General features: G+C 44.4%; 1 protein-coding gene across 1 annotated transcript in view; it reads left to right on the forward strand.

The window, feature by feature from the left end:
* LOC117441960 (uncharacterized) overlaps window positions 1-24,858 on the forward strand; it is a 605,495-nt gene that overhangs the window by 399,104 nt on the left and 181,533 nt on the right. Inside the window, 2 exon segments of the mRNA XM_071202313.1 lie at window positions 13,999-14,667; window positions 20,623-20,625. Of these exon segments, the coding sequence (XP_071058414.1) occupies window positions 13,999-14,667; window positions 20,623-20,625 (672 nt within the window).

Here is a 24,858-nt window from a genome sequence, read left to right on the forward strand (position 1 = left end):
GTTTGACCTGTGCCTGCAGTCAAGGAGCCGGAACCCTCATCCAATTAAACCGGGTGGTAGGAGCGCTGACTTGGTCAGTAGAGAAGGAGATGGTAATACGAGCCCAATGCTGGAGCTCCTGCACCAAGGGGTTGCCCGCCTAACCGGCTTTTCGTTCAGGAGGCCGAGCGACCACAGGTGATCCACTGGGGGTCACACTTCGCTGCTCACCTGTCACCCTGGCGTCAAGAGAACTATGTTCATCATAAAACAACGTTTCTGGTGGACATCCCAGGAGAAGGAGGTGAAGGAGTACTGTGGAGGCGTGCCCTTGTCTGCGCTCGAAACAAGACCCTTCCAGGGCGCGAATAGGACTATTACAAACCACTCCCTATTCCCAACAGACCCTGGTCAGAGATCTCCATGGAACTTCGTCACATGGCCTTGTGTCACGCTTCTGGAAGGAGTTCTGCTGCCTCATCGGTTGCCACGGTCAGTCTCTCGTCAGGATACCACTTCCGGAGTATAACGGCCAGGACAGAGCGCCTAAATCAAGAACTGGAGACCTGTTTGCTCTGCTTGGTGTCCCAGAAATCCATCCTCCTGGAGCGCAGCACCTCACCTGGGTTGAGTATGCGCACAACATCCTCCCTACTTCTGCCAAGGTCATAACCCGGTTTTCAGTGAGACTACGGCTTCCCCAGGTCCATGAAGGTAACATCCCACCCTTCCATGTAGGGAAACTAAACCCTTGAAGGAGAGCGCTATGGTTTTCCCACCGCCAAACACCCCCCCCCCGCCCCCCCGGAATCGATTGATGGAGGTCCGGTTTACACCGTCAGAAGATATTGGCTAGTCGGAAAAGGGGTAGAGGGCGACAGCTACTGGTTGACTGGAAGGGTTATGGTCCTGAGGAGCGGATATGGATTCCTTCCCGCTTCGTCATAGATAAAGCCTCATTGAGGATTTTGACCGCCTCAACTCAGAGGAGCCTGGGCCGTCAGGAGCCGTCCCTAGAAGGGGGGGTACTGTCATGTCTAGGAAACTAATAGTGAAAGTTTATTCTTTATGTTAGTTTTGTCATGTCCCTTTGCCCTGTGCTTTATGTTTATTCCCTTAATTAATCATCCCTCTCATTTCAGGCCTCCACGCTCCCCGCCCCTTTCTGTCTCCTGCGTCCTTGATTGTTTTCCCCGCCCTGATTGTTTCCACCTGTGTCCCCTTTACCTGTGTATATATTGTGGTAGCTTCCTCCTGTTCATTGTCAGTTCGTTGTCTTACTATGACCCACGTTCCTGATTACCTCACGGACTTCCCACGGATCTACCTCATTGATCACTTGCTAGTTTTCCTCGAAAGAGTATATATTTTTTCCTTGTTTTGATTACTGTGCTAAATTCCAGTAAAGTCTTTATTTTTGAAAACACTATCTGAGTCGTGCAATTGAGTTCATGCCTCAGAGTCTCTCCTTGACACCCTGGTGGAATGGTGAATGCAGTAAATCCATTAAAGACAGGAATAAAGCATTCAGGCAACTCAAACAACTGCATTCTCAGGAAGCTTTGAATCAGGGTGAAAGGGCCCGGGCTGTAGTGAGGAGAACAATAAGAACGCAGAAACGCACTTTTTGGAGTCAATATTGCAATAGTATTGGAAGAGAAGTACAGCTTGCAGGTGTTTGGGGCATGATTAGGAGAATGGGGGGAATTCAAAGGAATTATGAGTTGCCAGTTTTGAGCAGAGGGGACAAAATGGCTGTCACAAACGTAGGAAAGGCGGAACTTCTAGCTCAAACATTTAGGAAAGTTCATAGTTCAGATAACCTTACAGAGGAAGCCAGGCAGTGCAGAAATAATACACGAAGGAAAACCCGAGGAATATTGGATAGAGTAGAAGCGTTAGGAGATCAGTTGGACCTGCATTTCAGTATGTTTGAGTTGAGAAGAGCAATTATTAGTGCTCGCCAAACCACTGCTGGGAAAGATGGTGTTTGTTACAAAATGCTGGAACACATGACAGATAACTCTAGTCATTGTGTTGAGGTTGGTTAACAGGGTGTGGGATTCTGGCCAACTTCCTTCAGTGTGGAAACAAGCGATAATAGTGCCCATCCTGAAGCCAGGGAAAGACCCTTCAGATCCATCTCGCTACAGGCCTATTGCCCTGACATCTCATGTGTGCAAAGTCATGGAGAGAACTGGTTACAGACAGGTTAACGTATATCTTAGAAAGTAAAGCTCTGTTGTCCCCATATCAAAGTGGGTTCCAGAGGGGTCGGAACACAATGGATTCTATATTGTGCTGAGAGTCAGACATCAGGAAAGCACAGACCAACAAGGAAGTAGTGATTGCAGTCTTCTTTGATGTTGAAAAGGCTTATGACCTGCTCTGGAAGGAAGGACTACTAATCAAGTTCAAGTCATTGGGAATTGGTGGTAAAGCATATAATTGGGTTATGAATGTTTTACTGGACAGGAAAATACAAGTAAGAGTAGGTGCAGAATATTCAGGTGTTTATGCTGTGGAAATGGTACTCCACAAGGCAGTGTGTGTGGTCCGTTGTGTTCAATATAATGATGCATGACGTCTTTAATCAAGTTCATCCAAGTGTGGGGAGATCTTTGTCTGCAAGAGTGACGGGGCTTTGTGGGCAAAAGGCCGCAATGTAGCACATGTTGGAAAGAAAATACAAGCTGCAATAGTTGAAGTGGAGAAATGGACAAATAAACGGGGATTCAAACTGCCAGTAGCTAAGACGCAGGTCATTTGTTTTACAAAACGGCATAACATTGCTCCTATATTGTTAAAATGGTACGAGCAACCTCTTGAACAGGTTAATACAATAAGACTTCTTGGTGTTTGGTTTGACGGAAAGCTAACATGGAGCAGTCATATAGGAAAAGATCAAAATAAATGTAAAAAGGTCAACAATGTACTTCGGTGTTTGGCGGGGCAGGAGTGGGGAGCGAGTCGGTCATCACTTCTGAATATATATATCGGGCACTCATGAGACCTGTATTCGATGATGGGTGTGTAGCGTTCATGGCAGCAGCAGAAATCTAACCTTAAAAAGCTGGATGTCCCACAAGCTCAGGCCCTGAGGATATGTGGTGGAGCTTTTAAAACATCTCCAGTATCAGCAATGCAGGTGGAATGGGAGAAAATGCCTTTAAGGATAAGAAGAGTGAAGTTAATGTTGCATTCTGGGTAAACCTTCAGGAGCACAGTGATAGTCATCCTGCGAAAAGTATCTTGAAAGACTGCTGGGAGCACAATGAGTCACATTTAACAAGTGCTGGATGGATTGGCGATGTTAAAGCAGCAAGTATAGCTTTGAATCAAATGCAGTATTGCCCCACAGCTCCAATCTGGTCCATCCACCCTGGGTTGTTCCCCATTGCCAAGTGCAGACCTCATGTACGAGAGGAGTTAAAGGAAAAAGAAAGAACTACCAGTATGGCGCATAGTCCAGAATCACTTTGCCAAGATATCACTCAGACTCAACAATCATATTTACAGATGGCTCCAAAGATCCAGAGGCCAGGGCGTGCAGGGGCAGCAGTGTATTATCCCAGTGAGTAATACACAGATAGAGAAAAGGGTAACAGACCATGTGTCAGTGTACACCACAGAGCTGTTGGCATTGGTGCTGTCATTGAAATGGATAGAGGAGAAAGAAATACATAACAGTGGAATTGCATCTGACAGCTTTTCAGCATTATCGAGTATACGATCAGGCAGATCTTCATCTAGAACGGACATAATAAATGAAATATTTCTAATTGATATCAAATGCAAATCAAAGGCATAGCAACTCGTTTCCTCTGGTTCCTGCTCATGTTGGTGTGGAGGGTAATGAACAGGTGGATATTTCTGGCCAAACAAACATTCAGAAGTATGAACATAGACATAGAAGTTCAACTCAGCAAAGCGGAGGTTCAAACATTCATTCAGAAATCTGCACAACACAACATGGCAAGATCATGGGACCTTAGTGATACAGGAAGACATCTTTATAACATGCACAGGTATGTGTGGGGTGGAAGGAAGGTGGGTTTGACCCTTGTGTTATGTTCACATTTCGCACCCTTTGGTAATGTCCGGGTCAAATTGACAGGGTTTTAAAAAAATACAGAATTAAATTCAACATGCACAATTCCTTATATATATTGTCTTTAATTAATTCCCCAACAATATAAATGAAATATATGATTAGTTTTTTTAATACTCTTTGCTAGATCACATTTAACATCCCATCGGTTTTTTGTGATAAAAATGTAATTTATGTTAAAAAAAAATACACTGTAATAAAAACTAAGTTTACGTTTCGCTCATGCCTTTTCTAGGACACATGTAAATTAAACATTTTTTCATTAATGTTTATTATTTTAATCTGTCATATACTAATCAAGCCCTGACGGAAATAAAGCAATTTATCAGCAGTTGGAACACGAGAACCACATCCAAGAGTATTGGCTGTGAAATATAGAGGGACAGATAGAACAGATATAAACACAAAGCAAATAAAAACAATTAACAGTCACTATTCATAAAATACAGTATATCCGAAAACTATCTTGATGAAGTGACGCTGCAGAACATCGTGGGAGTCGATGGGCAGGTCCGTTTAGGAAACACATGATGTCCAGAACTTCTTCCTGTGTAGAGCACAGATGTACTTGTTGCAGTTGCTGCATGTAGTCTGTGTCTTGGAGTCCTTTGAGGGTCCACAGACCTCACAGCTGACTGTGGGGTTCTTCCAGAAGCTGACTGTGGGGGTCTTCCAGAAGCTGGCTGTGGGGGTCTTCCAGAAGCTGACTGTGGGGGTCTTCCAGAAGCTGACTGTGGGGGTCTTCCAGAAGCTGACTGTGGGGGTCTTCCAGAAGCTGGCTGTGGGGTTCTTCCAGAAGCTGGCTGTGGGGGTCTTCCAGAAGCTGGCTGTGGGGGTCTTCCAGAAGCTGGCTGTGGGGTCTTCCAGAAGCTGGCTGTGGGGGTCTTCCAGAAGCTGGCTGTGGGGGTCTTCCAGAAGCTGACCGTGGGGGTCTTCCAGAAGCTGACTGTGGGGGTCTTCCAGAAGCTGACTGTGGAGGTCTTCCAGAAGCTGGCTGTGGGGGTCTTCCAGAAGCTGGCTGTGGGGGTCTTCCAGAAGCTGACTGTGGAGGTCTTCTTGCGGCTGGCTGTGGAGGTCTTCCAGAAGCTGGCTGTGGGGTCTTCCAGAAGCTGACTGTGGAGGTCTTCTTGCGGCTGGCTGTGGAGGTCTTCCAGAAGCTGGCTGTGGGGGTCTTCCAGAAGCTGACTGTGGGGGTCTTCCAGAAGCTGACTGTGGGGGTCTTCCAGAAGCTGGCTGTGGGGGTCTTCCAGAAGCTGACTGTGGAGGTCTTCTTGCGGCTGGCTGTGGAGGTCTTCCAGAAGCTGGCTGTGGGGGTCTTCCAGAAGCTGACTGTGGGGTCTTCCAGAAGCTGACTGTGGGGGTCTTCCAGAAGCTGGCTGTGGGGGTCTTCCAGAAGCTGACTGTGGGGGTCTTCCAGAAGCTGACTGTGGGGGTCTTCCAGAAGCTGACTGTGGGGGTCTTCCAGAAGCTGGCTGTGGGGGTCTTCCAGAAGCTGGCTGTGGGGGTCTTCCAGAAGCTGACTCTCAGTCAAGTTCATCTTCCATTTTGCTGGTAGATAATTGTAGTTCTGCACTACACTGTTACTACACTGAGGTTATGTCTCTGTTTAGTCCCTCCTCCGGCGTGCAGGTGCGAGGGGGGACAGTGCGAGAAAATGTAAAATGTTTATACATTTCTGGAAGATCTAAAATGTTTATAATGCTCTAGGATAGTTTTGTGTACACACTACAAAGGGTAAAGATCAAGGGAAAACAGGATCAAACAGCTTCTCTATGCATACAAGTGTGTGTGTGTGTGTGTGTGTGTGTGTGTGTGTGTGTGTGTGTGTGTGTGTGTGTGTGTGTGTGTGTGTGTGTGTGTGTGTGTGTGTGTGTGTGTGTGGTGTGTGTGTGTGTGTGTGTGTGTGGGTGTGTGTGTGTGTGTGTCCTGGTATTGTATCCGGGTCAGATTGACCCGAACCTCTTCTGAAGGACATAAGTGCGGGTGGGCATTTTTTCATAAGTGGAAAAAAATAAAAACAATTCCACATGTCCTTCACAATAAATAAGCCGCGGCCATTGAGTTTCAGGTTGAACGAAATCCTTATATATTTTTTCATTCATTGAAAATGGAAATCGGGTTAATTTGACCCGAACACCACACAAGGGTTAAAAGAAGGGAGGAAAATATCAGTTCTCGGATGAGAATAGGTCATACAGGTCTCAACCATACTTTAAGTATAATAGGAAAGCATCCAACCGGAAAGTGTGTACACTGCAGCCAGCCAGAAACTGCTGAGCATGTTTTACTGCTTTGCAGGAAATATAGTACTCAGAGAAATGTGCTTTTCCAGACACTGAAGAAAGCAACATTCCATGACTTGTCGCTATCAGGGCTGTTAGGGGAAACATCAGGCAATATATATTGTGAGATTATTATGTTTCTAAGAGAAATTGATACTTTTAAAAATAATCTAGAGTTTTGGTTCTTTGTTTTGTTTCTTGTTTTCTGCATAGTCTCTTGTCCACACTCCAGTCCAGTTGGTGGCGGTAATGCACCTACAAGTTGGTTTGCCAACCGCCAATAAACAGGAAAGAAGAAGAAGAAGAAAACGAGAGAAGAAGAAGAAGGAGGAAAGAAGAGGTGAGTGGATTAACCACCTGCAGAGGTTTCATTCAGTGTATTTACACCTCTTAATTTACAGTTAATCACGAATCAGAAGTTATCTTATTTAACACAACAGCTATAATCTTGGAGGAAAGAAACTCACAAAAAACCTTTCCAGTTCGGCTCTGGGGAGTAACAGTTGATTTGTAATGCTCAGCTGACTTTATGTTAGTTATTTATTACACCAGTTGTCTTTAAGACGGTTTGAGTTGTTGTGTTGGTCCTCTTTGCCATAGATATGGTTTTAAATGTATGCTAACTAGCTTATTAGCATCGTCATTCATCGCAACGTAGCATTTTCCCATTGAAATGAATGGGGTTCTTCAGTTAGCTGCTAACGCTAAGCTAAGCGACGGTTTAGCTCATTAGATAAATAGATATACTTTATTTAAATAATGATTTATCTTAAACTGGGAAATGATTGTGTCCCAGCAGAAGTGTTTTCAGGCATTACACGAGTTAAACATATTTAAAAGATGCAATAAGATAATAAAAATGAAGCATTAGCAGCAAGTATACACACAGGACACATATCACTAGTATCTAAAGAATACACAATATACAGAAACTACTGTATACATGGAGTACATTAAACAGTCTCACTAGCTAATGTTTGCTTTCTGTGTTAACTTAGTGATAGTTTCACACGGATAGCGTTATAACCGTGGTTCAAACATCCATTAATATCACTTTCTATGTGAATAAAGTCATTTTAATGAAATAAAAGTGAACAAACTGTGAGCTGTAAGTTAGAATGTAAGTTGCTACACAGATTATGATGAATCTAAATATTTGTATTATATTAATAATAATTTACACAGAGAACCAAGTTGTTATCGTAATGGTTAAAGTAATGTGCATGTAACGTTAATAACTATCTGACCTTTCTATCATGTTCTCCTCTGCTTAGCATCACATGGACCAAATGGATCCATTTGGACCATGTTTACGTCACAGCAGCATAGATGAGACAAGGCACTGCACGTGGTGTGATAAAACACTACATAGAAGCATCCAGAAATAGAACATATCATTGAATAAACTCTTTGAATTCCTCCTCTTCACTGCTGACAGTTTATGATGAATTATATCTAAATATTTGTATTATATTAATAATGAAGCAGCTCTGTGGTCTTCATCAGGACAGCTGATGAGCAGCATGGAGGAGAAGAAGGAGGCCCCTGGAGCTCAGGTCAGTGTGCACTTCATCACAAGATATTCCTAATTCCAGCGTTTCCGCCAGGCGGGCGTCTTGCCTTCATTTGACGCCCTTATTCAGCTCGGAACGCCCTATACATACATAAATAAACCAGCAACTGTATTCGCCATGACACGGACAGTCTGTGGTTTGTACTTGTTTAACTTCTGTCTAGTTTCTGAACAGATATGAGGAGCTGTGAGCTCTGAGGGCTAACAGCTAACGGCTGATGTTGGTTTTGTGGTTCACATTGTCACTACCCGATCTGCAGCCCTGCCCTATCTGCAGTGCGCATGTGCGAGAAGGTCCGCCATATTTGACAACTCCATACGGCAACTCTAATGGGACATTTGACGTCTAGACGGCTGCCCGATTTGCATCGTGCATGCGCGAGTCATAAACGTCTCAAATATCTTTAATAAAATATTTTGTGATTTGAAATAAAATGAAGGACATTCACAGTTAATGTAATTAGATATAAATTATGAATGCCATACATATTGCATACATTCAGTCAATATTTCTTCAGCATGTATGATGGCTGTCCAACAGAAGTTACATCCATTTCTCACTTATTCTGACAATGCACTTAACCCAATAAAATGACCCAATAAAAGGAGTTGTTCAATAATAGTGAAGTCACGTTGTAATAACAATAACTCGTCTCTCTCGTTCAGATTAATATTGTGGGGTTTTTTGAGTGTTCTTTTTCTGCTTTGCCAAACGCCACTGTGTCAAATGTCCCATTAGAGTTGCCGTATGGAGTTGTCAAATATGGCGGACCATCTCGCACATGCGCACTGCAGATGGGGCAGGGCTGCAGATCGGGTAGTGACACACATTGAGGATGACGTCACGGCTCCGCCTACACTGCGTTACTATAGTTCAGTGGTTCTCAAACTTTTCCTGGCATTGCCCACTTTGAACAGGTGGGCCTTTTCAAGCCCCACCTGCCGCTCCAATAAAATGGTAGGCCAAGCTTAAAATGGTCAAATGTATCGTCCTATAGCAGGGGTCACCAACCTTTTTTAGGGTGAGGGCTACTTTCAAAACATAAAACAAGTCGGGGGCTACTTTTACTCCTCTTTTTCAGTTTTTTTGCAGTGTATATATTTAGCACATTTTAACATTATTATATGCTTCCCTTTAACCTTTGTGTGCTGTTTGGGTCTGTGGGACCCGTTTGCAGTGAAAAGAAAATGTATGATGTTTTTTAAATGTTGAAGTTAAAAGCATCAATCTGGTGCACTTTGAGCACAACAAGAATTTGTGGATACATCTCTCAACACTCTATGCTGTATACTGTTCAATAATCCAAACATCTTTAGAATATGATCACAACCAATAACCAATCATTTAAACTTGTTCATTCTTATCTTATGTTACCTAGTTAGCATTCTTTCTTTTTATTTATACATATTTTACTAATCACTCCCCTTGTAAACTGTTTACTGTCCTATAGTACACATTGGAATGATTTCTTACTTTATTTTGTACAACTAGGCTATATTAAATAGATAAAGGTGTGTTTTCTCTCTCTCCCTCTGTCTCGCTCGCTCACAGAGGCTGTGTGCTCCTCCGTGGCGATGATGGCTTGCGTTAAAAGATAATAATAAACATAGGCCTATTTGTAAAGCGGGGGGGGGACAAACGGGATTTCGAAAAGTGTCACGGTTAAACTCCTTATGAAGTGGTGAGGTGCCGCTCCACATTTATTTTCCTCCCGACTGCAACGCGGTTGTGTGTGTGAGAGCGTTTCACATGTGTGTATGAGAGATTTATACATATGTCTGCAAATGACTTTGGTTTCAGTTGTGTGTGTGTGAGCAGGCTCGGATTGGCCATCGGAAGATTCGGGACTTTTCCCGTTGGGCCGCTGGCTCTGGCATAGGTGGGCCGTGGACTTTCACAGCGCCGCTGTGCCGGTACCGCATCCGCCGCCGCAAACACCCGCCGTTGCGAGGCTCTGGCGGCTCCGGCAGGTCCGGTGCAGCGGTGCTGTGAAAGTCCACCGCCGTTGCGAGTCTCCGGCTGTAATAATCCACTACCGCCCGCGAGGACCCAGGTTCGATTCCGGCCTGGGGTCCAAAACATTATTTTTTTAAATAAAAAATAAAAAATCTCCCGTCCGTTCGCGACCCACCTATCACATCTCTGCGCCCCACACTTTGTGAAACGCTGCTATAGTTACTGCTAGGGTCGCAAAGGGGTGGACATTTCCATGGGAAGTTAAGCTGGGGAATCGCGGCCCGGGAGACAATTTGGTACGTCCCTCGAGGTAATTTATAAACACAAGCAAAAAAGAAAAAAATTAGAGAAATCTAGACTGCAAAAAAATTAAAGAAGCGAGTGCCTGTTTTTCCTAGCCACGGTCAGGGTCCTTGAACACAACACGAGCATAACGTGTCATCACTTGGTATATGTCTCGTCTGACAGGGGTGCAGTTCTGACTGACGGCCCGTCCACACTACAGCTTCGTCAGCTTCAAAAACGGTTTCCAACGCGTCTGCCCATTCACTTTGAATGGGGTGACGTCACTTTTCGCCGAACTGCATTGTGGGAAGCAGAGCGGAGCTTTCCTGGCGTTTCAGGCTGCAAAAGTTGAGCAATGTTCAACTTTTGAAGCTTCTGAAGCTTTCGGTAGAAGCGTCAGCCAATCAAATCATATGCCAGTACAAGCTCTAGCCAGTGCTTGTTTATACAGTGATTCCAGTGGCCTTAGAGCTGCAGAGTGAGCATCAGACCAGCTGATCAGACAGTAGCTGGTGTGGGAGAGGACCATGGAGTGAAGGTATCGCTTAGCTGCTGCAGATGATAGCAAGTTTCTAATGTATCTGTAATTTGACAGATTGCACTTTACTTTATTGCAGACCTTTTTGATATGGGTTTTGAAATTGAGGTTTGTGTCAATATGTACTCCTCAGTACTTGTACTTGAAACAACTGTCATCAGCATACATTAATACATCACATTCTCCACACACAGAAGGCAGATCATTTATACAGGATTGGGCCCCATACAGAGCCCTGCGGTACTCCAGTTGACAAACACTAGACTGGTTCTCAATTTGAACACATTGGGAGCGGGATGAAAGATACAAATTAAAGAGGTTGGTGAATTCTATAGAAACATGTAAGTTGAGTATTTTTTGCAATAAGATGTTGTGAATAACAGTGTCAAAAGCTTTCCGTAAGTCAAGGAACACGGCCCCCGCAACCCCACCCCTGTCCATTGATGCCTTATCTTTCTCCACGAAGAAGCATGTCGCTGTTTCTGTTGAGTGATTAGCCCTGAATCCAAATTGCATTGGATGCAGTGGAAAGGAGCTGTTGTTGAGATGATTGATGATTTGTTTGGCAATCAATTTCTCAAATACCTTGGATACTATGGGTAAGATACTGATGGGCCTATAGTTGGATGTCATGAGAGGGTCCCCACCATAGTTATCAAGAACACAAAACAGTTCTTTAGCCCCTCTGTCCTGGGGGTTGTCAACATGGATGTTAAAATCACCAACAATGACTAGACGGTCAAAGTCAAAACACACTATAGACAGCAGTTCAGTAAAGTCATCAAAAGAAGCTGAAAGAAGCTGAGAGCACAGCTGAACTCCCGCAGCCCTGGGGCCCCTACATTGGTTGTGATGGCAGATGACCGGGTTTGGTCAAGTTGCTCTCTCCTGGTGAGGAAAGCGGCATACCAGTAAATCAGGTATGGATTTACTTCCATTTTGGCCATTCTTGACACCAAGATGTCTGCTTGTATTGTGTTGCTGCTGAGAAGTCTAGGAAGAGGGCTCTTGCATAGGTGTGGCGTTTATCTAAATGTTTAGTGATGATGTGAACCAGAGCAGCAGCAGTACCACCCCCTTGCTTATAGGCACATTGGTATGGATCAAGTATGTCTTGTCCGTCACAATAGGTTTAGGTGAAGAGGTCATTCCTGTCACGGTTCTCATGGTGTCCCACACTTTTTTGGGGTCTTTGGCTTTAAAAGCATTTCCCAAAAGCTCTCCGTGTTTTGATTCCCTCAATTTGACTTTCAGTTCTCTCTCTGTCTGTTCAAGTGCTCCGTAGTCTTTGTTTTATGTCCTTAGTCACATATGATGTACTACTTTCTTTTCTGGTTCCCTTGAGTTTGGTCTTATCCACTGGTATCATATTCACAACATTATGATCAGAGGTCAGTATTGGTGTCTGTATTTAGACACATAGGCTCCTTTATCATTAACAAAGCATTTGTCCAGGATAGTGTCTTTCCTGCTGTGATCCCTAACACACTGCTGGAACCCAGGTAACAGTCTCCAGGCGACATTGCTTAATAATCAAGAGGCCTCGAGAAATTCATGACAGTACCTTGTGTGTGTCCTTAGTGTGTCCACGTTGTTGCTCAATGAGCGCAGGTTTGTGAGAATGATGGATGGAAGTGGTGGCCGGCTGAATCTCCGCCGTATTCTGAACGCCTCCCTTCCTTCCTCGTCTCTTTTTCCTGGTGTTTCTAAGCGGCTCCCGAGGGATTTCATCCAATAACGAAGAGCACAGATGGCTTGGTGTATGTAGGAGGCCGATGGCATTGTAGCCCTAGCATAGCCTCGCGGCTGTAGCAGCGCAGACGCCGGGACTCCTCGCCATACCTGTTCGTGCTGTCACTCAGGTGTGTCTTGGAAAGTTGAATGGCCAGACATGGTCTGCAGAAGGCCAATGTAATCCACAGGATCAAAAGCATGGTCTCTCAAAATGACGTTTCATACAGACACGACAAAGTTTAGACAAAAAAACAAAACCCAAGAGGACACTGAGACTCGCAGTGACAGGATGGCGCAGTGACAGGATGCCGTCTCCCTCTGTCTCCTGTATACCAGAGGTGGGAGTAAGTCATACATGTGCAAGTCTCAAGTTACTGGGGTGAGAGTCAAGCAAGACAAGTCCTACGAAATCCTGATGAATAACCCCAGTTTAAATCAGTTAAAAGACAGTGGTTATGAAACAAAAGTTTTATTTTCAACACCAACAACAATTGTGTGTGTGTGTGTGTGTGTGTGTGTGTGTGTGTGTGTGTGTGTGTGTGTGTGTGTGTGTGTGTGTGTGTGTGTGTGTGTGTGTGTGTGTGTGTGTGTGTGTTACTTATTGTATGTCGCTTTGGATAAAAGCGTCAGCTAAATGTAATGTAATGTGTGTGTGTGTGTGTGGCGCAGCGCAGCCTGCGGTCGCTCGTTAGCTGTTCTAATGAAGGTAAACACAGTGAAGGCACAGCTCTTTGCAGCTGCTGCTGCTTTTCTCAGATTCTGCTGAGTTGCACGTTACTGCCTCCTGGTGCTGCAGAGATTTCATGAAGTGAAGGAGGGTTTCTTCTATGAAGCAGCTGTGTGCAGCAGATACTGTGAGAGTCGGACATGAATACATGGGTCAAGGCAGACTGGTTCACAGACTCTCCTGTTTTGCCGATCCGGTGCTTGAACAAATAACTCTACACCCCTGGCCGAAATGTCCCTAAAATGAAGTGCGAGTTTGAAATATATCTCAAATAATGTATGTATTTCCCCACATAAACATAACAGTCTGCAATGAAACGGCCGTCTCCTGGGCGCTCCACTTTCTACTTTCTCCTGCGAAGAGACTTTCTCTCTCTTTTTTTTCTTTCATTGCCCTTCGTACAAAAACAAATGCAAATATTCTATTTTAAAAAGTAACGTCCTTTCGAGTCATCTGTCTCAAGCCTAAGTCTCAGGTCATGAATACCAAGTCAAAGTCAAGTCGAGTCTTTTATCAATGTTAGTCAAGCAAGTCTCAAGTCAAAAAATAGGCAAGTCAAGTCATGTGACTCGAGTCAAGTCATGTGACTCGAGTCCCCCACCTCTGGTATATACTTTGGTTAGAATATTGCTGTATTACTGTATCAAATGTAATAAAGACAAACAATTGATAAGTAGTATTTTGTTAATTCAAGGTTTATATTAAGTGAGTTTTTATTGTGTTAACTTGTGTATTTATGCTTTTTAGATTGACTTTCTCTCTTTCTCTGTCCGTCTGTTCTAGAAACCGAAAGGAAGAGAGAGACGTCACAGCTGTCAGCAATGTGACAAATCCTTTACATCATCTGGACATTTAAAGAGCCACCTGCGTATTCACACAGGAGAAAAACCGTACAGCTGTGAAGATTGTGGGAAAACTTTCACTACATCAAGTGCTCTCAAAACACATCAATGTATTCACACTGGAGAAAAACCTTACAGCTGTGAAGAGTGTGGGACAACTTTCACTACATCAGGTAATCTCAAAACACATCAACGTATTCACACAGGAGAAAAACCTTACAGCTGTGAAGAGTGTGGGACAACTTTCACTACATCAAGTAATCTCAAAACACATCACCGTATTCACACTGGAGAAAAACCTTACAGCTGTGAAGAGTGTGGGACAACTTTCACTAGATCAGGTGCTCTCAAATCACATCAACGTATTCACACTGGAGAAAAACCGTACTGGTGTGAAGAGTGTGGGAAAACCTTCACTCAATCAGGTGCTCTCAAAAGACATCAACGTATTCATACAGGAGAAAAACCTTACTGGTGTGAAGAGTGTGGGACAACTTTCACTACATCAGGTGCTCTCAAATCACATCAACGTATTCACACTGGAGAAAAACCTTACTGGTGTGAAGAGTGTGGTAAAACGTTCACTCAATCAGGTGCTCTCAAATCACATCACCGTATTCACACGGGAGAAAAACCATAGTGTAGGAGCTGCAATTAAGCATATTTAGTTTTTTTCACAGTTTACAATAAACAATTCCCATCTATTGGCCTTGTGTTGGGTAATCCTTTTTTCCATTACAGATCGCATCCCAACAGCGCCATCTGTTGACGTAACGTCAGAATTGACAGGCATAATGTTCACTGTTCCTTTGAGTTTCGTTTTCTGTCTGTCTGCCGACAGCGTGCTGTTTTATTGCTTTACATACCAAGGTTTAAGTACACTGTGTCAATAGTTGTAGTATGAGCATCGTCTGGGCTGGCCGTCTGGTAGAATCGATATGCTCTTCCTCCTGGGTCCACTTCCTCTCCTGTCACCTATGACCCCTTTTATACACCCCACCACCAAGTGTTCAACATAACATTCAGGGTGTCCCGCGGGGTCTTAAAAAGTATTAAAAGTTGATAAATTTAGCGAAAATTAAGGCTATTAAAAAGTATTAAACGGCATTTTCCAAGGTGTTAAGAAGGTCCACAGCAACGACAACATGAAACACCCTTTCATTTACTGCAACGACATGTCGGGAATCCCCCTCAAGGTATCAGGCTGAGAGGCTCTGATACCTCATTCACACCAACGGTGTTTCAGGGCCGGTTCGGAGCTGGAGCTTGAAAAGCACCGGGTTTTCCTCTTCACATCGCAGCCTCTTAGCTCCGGAATCCGGTTCGTTTCAAGCACCAAAAAATTGTCCGGCCAGAGCAAAAGCACCGCATACGTCACGCTTACCTCGAGGCGGGGGCAGAGACAGATCAACTCCTGAACAACAACAACAAGCCCGCGTTTTATCCAGTTTGTACACAACGATGGAGAAACTTAAGAGTTTCAGTGTTTCTGTCATAGACTGTATATATAAAGGTTTCTGCTCATGGTGAAGCAACGTGTCTGCGTGTTAAGGTGGAACCTGAGCATTCACGTTGATCACCTCATTATAACTCATTATACATCTATAAAACTATAAATATTAAACTTTACTTCACGTGTTCATTTGAGAACAGCGGTTACATACCTGGGTGAAGGTTACAGTTCATTTAAATGAAAGATACAACGTTACTCCACACTCATGGTTCAGTCCACCTTAAGAAATAAGACCGACCTCGGAAGCAGTTGTGTTTAAAAAAAACCTTTATTGACACGAGTACACTTTTTTTATAACAATATAACTAAACCACAGAAATGACTCCGGAAAAGCTGCAGATAGAGCCATAAGAAATGAATGCAACTGATTTCATCCGCGCGGTTTGGCTTTATGAAGCAGGCACGCAAACGGTTACGCCATGACGCAAACGATGAGGCAACGACGCATTAGCAGTCGGACTCTGGGCGGTGTGAACAGAGCCAGAGCTAAACCGAAGAACTGGTTCTGAACCTGGAAAGCTCTAGCACGGAGCTTGAACCAGAGTTGCGTTGGTGTGAAAGAGGTAAAGGTGGCCCCATGCATAGCGTGCCATAAAATGCTGCTTCTTATTTTAAGTTTCGTTGCCTTGCTCCGCTCGGTGGGGGGGGGGGGTATACCTGAGAGATATACAGCAGGAGAACACGCCGTCCACCGCGGAGACTAAACAGAAGGGCAACCATGCTCCGGGGTCTTCTTCGCTGCTTTTGGTGTATTTTGTGGCAGCAGCAGCGCCACTTACAGGCCTGGCATATGTTGCTACGCTGATGACATCCAACTCTACATCTCCACAAAAACCATCACTGCCGCAACTCACTCCACACTCACCAACTGTCTCTCAGAAATTAAATCCTGGATGCAAACAAACTACCTTCAACTGAACAACGACAAATCTGACATCATCATAATCGGACCCCCCATCCCGCACCAACACCACTCAGAACTTCAACCTCACCCTTGACAGCACCACTCTAACCCCCTCTCCTCACATTCGCAACCTTGGAGTAATCTTTGACAGCCAGCTCAAATTTGACAAACACACAAACCACATCACCAGGACCGCCTTCTTCCATCTGAAAAACATTGCCCGCCTCCGTCCCTCACTCACCTTCCCGGCTGCTGAAACCCTCATCCACGCATTTGTCACTTCAAGACTGGACTACTGCAACAGCATCCTGTATGGTTCATCATCCAAAATCCTAAATAAACTACAATACATCCAGAACTGCGCTGCCCGCCTCCTCACCCAACCCGCTCCAGAGACCACATCACCCCCGTCCTTCCTGCACTGGCTCCCTGTCCGTCAACGAATACACTTCAAAATCCTTCTGTTAACACACAAAGCTCTCAATAACCAGGCCCCCCCCTACCTCTCCGACCTGATCCACCACTACACCCCTTCCCGCAGCCTTCGCTCATCAGAAGCGAACCTCCTCTCTATCCCCACACGAACCAAGCTCCGAACCTGGGCGACAGAGCCTTCTCCATCGCTGCCCCCACCCTCTGGAACTCCCTCCCCCAACACATCAGAGACTGCACTGACCCCCCCACTTTCAAAACACTGACCAAGACACACCTCTTCAGACTGGCTTTTAATCTGTGAATTATGCTGTGTTGCTGTTTTAATAACTTTTAAATGTTATTTTATCTTGTTTTATCACCACTGTAAAGCGTCTTTGAGCACCTGGAAAAGCGCTTCGAAATTAAATGTATTATTATTATTATATGTACTACAGCGTTTCCAGCATTTCCAGCAGTCTAGTGTGAACGGACGCGTTAATGAATCGAATGCGTGTGAACGGAAGACTTTTTTGCGTTTGCGTTTTACTGTATGCGTCCTCGTGGGGCCGGGGTCTAAGCCAAACTATATCCGGTCACAGAGATCTGCTATTTTAAAGTAAGGTCAACACATATCGACCCTAAATATCCTACATTGTGGAATAGTTTGGCATTAAAAAACGCTATTGATTATCTTTCTGGAGAGAAGTGTATATTGTACTCTTAGAATCCACGTCCAGTGGATGTGTAGGATCTATAGTGTGATAGATATCACCAGACCCGCGGCAGACATACGTCTCTGGGGCGGGCATTTGATGTACCCAGGGTGGGCCCACCCCGAAACTTACATTTCCCGGGAAAACTGAATTGTGAAAGAGCTGACATGCTGAAAACCCAACGCCTGCAGGGGGGTCTGGGGAGATTCTCCCCCAGGAGATTTTTTGAAATACTAACATAAATACCACATTCTGGTACTCTTTTGAGAAGAAAAATAAATAATCTATTACTACACAACATATTTAAAAAAAAAATGATGCCATTTCAGTTTTTTGTTACTTTGTTCTGAAAGCTGAACCTGCTGCTCCTCACAAGAGAGAAGAGGGAAGAGGCTGTGAATTACTTTACATGGTGGATAAGGGTGGATAGCCCCCATTGTTCTGTGTAGTCAACATGAGAGACAGCCCACACACCTATCATCAAACCGTGGGGTCTTATTTCATTACGTGTTGTATCGATGTATATAGAGATGTACTGTACATCTCTATATACATCGATACAACATTACGTGTTGTATCGATGTATATAGAGATGTACTGTAACTACAGCAAAAATAATTCTCCGTCGGGACTTCCTGCAACAACACCACGTCGTTATCTTGATTCTGATTGGCCAGAAGACATTATCAAAGATGTTCTATTGAGAAGATGATCACTATGTGACAAAAGTTTCAAACCGTTTCTAGTCTTCGGTATTTTCAAGTGACTGCTGAAATCAATCTTACTAACTGCTGTCTGTGCAATTTACTCCGCGAGTTGGCGGACTTTATTTTGCTTACTTTAACATCATTTTCATGGTGGGGTTAAGCCATTTATTGGTATGGGTGTAACCTACCCAAGTATACCCTGGCGCCACCACTGAACATAATAATAAAACAATTAAAATGTTGTATTCAGCCCTGATTAAAACAGCGGGCCCAAATCCTGGATGGTCGGGGCCCGGCCCCATGGGGCCCGCCCATGACGCCGGGTCTGGATATCACGAAGATGATCTGAGGTTTCGCCAGGATAACGTGTGTGCAGCTTCCCATGTAAAGTTAGCGTGGGTGAACAATAAGACCGGATATATTCCCCTCACTGTCAAATGAGTACACGGTGATATCTGCATTACTCGTGCACTAACACACATCAGTGTATCCTTGTTCATTACACAACACTGATTGGTTTAAATTGGTGTGCAATGCTTTTGGTTTTTTAACCTTCGATTCAGAGAAACAAATAGGAGGTTTGACACTACAGTTTCCGAAGGCACTACACTACCCAGAATCCCCAGCTATCGATTGGGACTACAACATCCGCCTTGCTTTACAAACCCCGTGATTAGTCATCAAGCCCTGTGATTGGATGATGGAGTGGCAGTGCGGCAAGTTTACGCTGAGCTCAACAGCTCTTTGAAATGGAATGGAGCCACGGCAGGCTTTCCAAACTGGAATGGGACAGCACATGTTGCAAATATGGCAGAATCCATCGATCATCTTAAGATAGATACTTTATTGATCCCAAGCTGGGAAATGTTTTTGTTACAGCAGCATGCTGCTTTGTTCTACTCCACTTCGATTCAGAGGTTAATCTGGTGTTTTTACTCCACTACATGTATTTTAGTTCCTCTGCAGATTCTGATTAACGATGTGAAATATAAACAACCCTGAAAGCAGACTTTAGTTCCACCTGACTCAAAGTCAGGGAAGGTGATTGTCAAGTGCCAAAATAAACTATGCAATAGATTGGACGTTAAGTACTTTGTCAGACTTCATATTTATCTGTGGATAACCCCAACGTGTTTTTCTTATTCAAGAAGACCTTAACTTAAAGTAATCTTTAATGTTTAAATAAAGCCCAGTTGGTCTGTGTTGCACTTCCTCCTGTTGATATCTTTGGACGTCCTGTACCAACTGTTTCATTGTAGAGATCACTACAGTATCTTCTTGATATGTTCTATTGTGTATGCAGGCTACTCTTAATATTTAAATGTTTTCATCAAATACAACTTCTTCAACAACAACATGCAATACGTGCTTTCCCACTAGGCGGCGCGGGTTGAAAAACCAGTGGTGTAGTTAATAAAACATAACCATATCAACGGAAGGTAAAGGAAGATCCAGGTTCAGTCTCTCGTGTGAAGCTTATGCATCGCACCATGAACCTGGATAGACCTGGAACAGTCAGCTGCACGAGGAGCTGGAAAGGCAGTGAATTAATTAAAATGTGGAACTCTGACTTCATTTGAAGGACATGTCGGCCAGGGATGGAGAGAGTGCACCAGTCTGCCTTGACCTCTGTATTCATGCCTGTGACTCTCACAGTATCTGCTGCCCAGCTGCTTCATGGAAGACACCTCCTTCACTGCATGACCTCTCTGCAGCACCAGGAGGCAGCGGGTGTGTTTCATCACACACACACACACACACACACACACACACACACACACACACACACACACACACACACCACACACACACACACACACACACACACACACACACACACACACACACACACACACCACACACCACACACACACCTCTACGCACATACCTCTACACGCACGCACGCACACACGCCACACGCACACACACCCACACATGCACGCACACACACACACCACATCTACACGCACGCACACCGCTACACACGCACCCACACACACACCTCTACACACACACACACACACGTGCACACGCACACACACACATCTACACGCACACCTCTACACACAGACACGCACGCACAAACACACACCTCTACACACACACGATTTAAACGCAGACTGCTGTTCCTCCATGTTTCGTTATCGTTTCACTGAGCGGACCAGCCCCTTTTTTTTCCTCACATCGACTGGACGTGGATTCTAAAAGTACAATCTACACTTCTCGCTAGGAATCTAATCAGAAAGCGTTTTAATGCCAAACTATCCTACAGTTTAGGATTTTCCAGAGAGGGTTATTTGTGAATAAACGTCCATCTGTGACGTTTGCATTCAACGGGAGCAGCACGTATTAAGCGCCTGAACAATCGGCATAACTGGTCGTATGAGTTGGAGGACTTGTTGAAACAGACTCGTCACCCTGCATAGTTGTTGTGTTTTGCAGCATATTATAAACATCCCCTTATCTTCAAATACCCAGGTTGTGTAGTGATGTATTTGAGGTGTACTGTCCACATCGCAGCAGTCTCCTGATGGAGGGGCTACTGATCACATGGAGGAGGGGCTACTGATCACATGGAGGAGGGGCTACTGATCACATGGAGGAGAATGGGTATTGGAGGGAGAATGATCAATGGGGTAAGGGCCTTTTGAACAGACGGGACGTTTAGAGGAACGGTTGGAGCAGATGTTTCCAGGTATTTATAAATAGAAAACGGTATCCCCCGAGGGAGTGCAGTCAGTCCAATATTATTAACATCATGATTAACGACATGTTGACATGCTGAGACTCATGCATCCAATGGGCTCTACACTGTTAGGAGATTTCGTGGACAACTCGTCCGCTTTCTTAAAATCTCCTCGCGTCCCTACACAAGCCATTATCTTACAGGAAGGAAACCCAGAACATACAAGTAACCGTTTAACAATAATCCACTTTAATGGTAATATACAATGCAATACATTACCATACACAACCATATCGTATCATATGTGAAATGTCAGGAGTTTGGCCTACTCCTGGCTCCTGCCCACAGGCCGCCAGACCTCCTGTCCCAGCGACTGGTGAAGAGAGAGAGCGAGAACAGCAAGCCGGATAGGCTTTCATACCAAATGATACAGGAGGGGGTGGAGTTTAAGGACAACTGGTCCAATCATCTCAAACAAACACCTCTGACCCTCACTGTCTCCTATTTCTGCAGCCTCTGCAGCCTCCACACATCCCCCCCATCCCAGTGGCTCAGCTTCCTTATCACAGGGATCTGAGATGACTGTATGTTAACTCCACACCTTCCCCCTCTTCCTTTTGTCCTCACAAAACCAAATGTTCCCAGGCCCCAAAAACAGTTCACAGTTTTCTCACCAAAATCATTTTCCCTTTTTAAGCATCTTGATAGTTTACTAACCTGAATACATACAAATATTTCCTTACAATTCCCTCTTTTGCACTCTTAAAAAAGAGAGTGCAATTTACACAAGGCACTTGCAAAAAACTGCATCCTTGTCTGCTGAGTCTCCATACTTTTTATTCTCAGTGTCCACAGTGAAGGGCACTCCGTCCAGGGTCTCGTTGCAGATGACGCAGCGGAAGCAACCGGGGCGGTAAGACTTCCCCAGGGCCTGCCGGCCTGCATGTCCATGATTAGATGTCCACCTGCGTTGCACTTGTCTGCAGACTGCTGGAACCCAGAGTACAGAAAGTCCTCTTCACAGAAAACTCTTCCTGCGTCATAGTAGAACGCCTTCCCTCTCAGCCTTCGACTACAGGCGCTGCAGGTGAAGCAGCTGTAATGGTAGAGGCTGCCCATAGCTTGGCAGGCCTGGCTGGCTCCATACACCGTCTTGTTGCACTTAACCCACACTCCTGTTTCAGCGGAGAGTGGAGTCCCCTGTGCCATCCTGGCTTGCCGTGTCTTTGTCCCCTCTGATCCGCTGACGGCGGCTTCTGGGCTGCCTGCTAGAGAGATGTCTTCCTTCTCCTCCGGCTTGCTGATGGCGGCTTCCGAGTCGATGCTGAATAGATGTCCTCCCGATCTTCCTTCTCCGGTCCGATGATGATGCCTCCCAGTCGACCTCCATGATGAGAGCCCGATCCGTCCTGATGTCGTCTAGGGTCCTCGCAGGTGTTTTCCCCCGCCGCACACTGGCTCCGCACAGTGGTACCAGTTGTCCCCCTTTCCTTGTAGGCGGACGGCATGGGATGTCCTCTGGGTCACTCGGTCGGAGCCGGAGAGCCTGGGGTTGACAGTCAGCCTCCTGCGTCTCGGGTCCCTCTTTCGGCGTCAGCAACCTGTGTGGAGAAATCTGATACAAATCCCTCAAGCCTACGCTCCGGGCTCTGGGGCCCTCGGCTGTTTAACCCACCAGTGCGTGGCAACTTGGAGCCTGGTGGTGGGGTGTCTTAAAACAACAGACGTGTGTGCACAGGTTTTCTAAATTAATTGTGCTGCTTCAGAATCTTGGACTGTGCCCACTAAATAAGAACCCCAACATCTTTAGGTAAACTAAATAACATATTTCAATAGCTCTGAATTTCTGACAAGCATCTGTATTTATTTTTAAATGAAATCACTGAGATCCCATTAAAAATCTAAAAATATGATTTGAACTGCTAATGTTTCTGGTAAAGAAACACACTAATCTTATGGATTCAAAAACAACCAAAATCACAATACTAACAAAGTGAATGGCTTCCTGGTGATACTGCTTCTACCCGTCAGTGCTTAGATATTATCCCACTGAAAAAATGAATACAGAATTCCCACCAACTGTCATCAAATGTCTTTCTAAATGTAGATGAAATGTATATCCCCATAATGACCTAAACAATAAAGTCTATGGCTTTTACTTCTTTACCAGACTAGTTACATGATGTTGTCCAAATTACATTGTGTCTTATTACATTACTATGTTTTAGCTTAACTGTAAATATGTTCTTTCTACATTTCAAACCTCAGTTACTTTAATACCTGTTGAAACATTAGTTGACACATTACTCACCGGTCAGCCTCTCCAGTATTTCATTCTGGACTTACATCTCTCTGGTAGCCCCTTGGCCACTGATTCTCTACCTGTGTTACCTGCTATAACTCAATCAATACTAGAGACATGTCAACATTCACCAAACAGCCTCTTATCCCCAAATATGGAGCAGGTCAATTCTAAAACTGTCAATCAATGGTCAGATTGAACAATGGAGTTGGGCAGCAGGTTCCTTTCAGTCCCTAAATGAAAAATGTACATTGTAAAGTTTACACTCCCCCTTTTTTACACATTCTCTCATGTGTAAACAAAAACCTGTATGGGAAGAAAACCTTCAGGTCATAATGGATTATAAGACAATACCAAACATTTTTCCCAGTAAACACTTGAGAGTGTTTCTCTCCATCATTCAGTCCTAAAAGAAACAGAATTCCAAATGTCATAGTTTGAGTTTCACATTCTTCAAACCGCCACCTCCTGTCTGAACATGCAACCATTCCTCCCTCCTTTATCAAGGATTTAAAAACAGAAGTCATTTCATATTTCCTATGGTAATAACTATGCTACAATGGTGAAATCAATTATTTAGATTGGAATACTATATCTGGCTTGGCACCAGCTCTCCCTTTAACATTATCCATACAGATAAAGATTTGTCTTATAGAGTGGTTCCTAAAACTATCCCACTACTTTATTCACACGTGAATAAAAAATGTCAAAGAATATTTTGTTAACCTGATGAAAAGATTGAAGAGTATGGTTGTACTCTGAACCCTCAGTGTGTTCTCATTTTACCCTAATAGTCTACTGCTATTTTTAATTTAATAAATCTTTCTGTCTTTACGTATTTATGCTTTAAATGTGCGTTTTGTGAATAAGTGTGTTTATGTGTAAACTCACTCATTCCCGTTTTCCTTTTCTCCTCCTCTGGTTTTCTCAAGCCGTGACCCCGGCCTCCTCACTTCTAATCGACCATGCCAACTCCTCTGATTCTGTGTTCTCTTCAGTCCATCAGCTGTAACTTCATCCGCTGTCAGCCATTGGCCCAGTTACATCTGCATGCCTCATCATGCTAATGTTCTTGCACTGCTTTGCATTTTATCCCCTCCTTTACAGTCTCCCTGCTGTTTTTATGGAGGGCGGATTCTGCTCTCATCTCCCACACTTTGCTCTTGTGCTCAGCTTGGAACTTCATGGTCCCGTCTGAGGGACCGATGAGCGTAGATTTCTGCCCGTCAGCATGCTGTTTGGTTCTGGATGCCACAGGTGGAGATAGTTCTGGCTGCAGTCTTGTTGTTGTCGTTTCAGCTCTGGTTCTCTGTCTGTTCGATGGAGAAGGAGGAGTTTCCTGTTGGGTTAGGTCTTTTGTCTGCTTGGAGGGTCGGGATCGTAGCCTTTTCTAACTCAGAGGGGGAGTCCAGGTCTCGGGACGCATTACCTGTAAAAAATCTAGCACACTGAGGTTAAATAAATCCAACCCTTTTCACTCTGACTCTTTGTAATCATACTATCTGTCTTAATTGTTAAATGCCATCTAAACAACCTAATTGATGTCTACAAATGATATTACAAAAACTCACTCTAAAAATTGTTTCATCCA

This window comes from Pseudochaenichthys georgianus, unplaced genomic scaffold, assembly GCF_902827115.2.
Source record: "Pseudochaenichthys georgianus unplaced genomic scaffold, fPseGeo1.2 scaffold_223_arrow_ctg1, whole genome shotgun sequence".
Lineage (NCBI taxonomy): Eukaryota > Metazoa > Chordata > Actinopteri > Perciformes > Channichthyidae > Pseudochaenichthys > Pseudochaenichthys georgianus.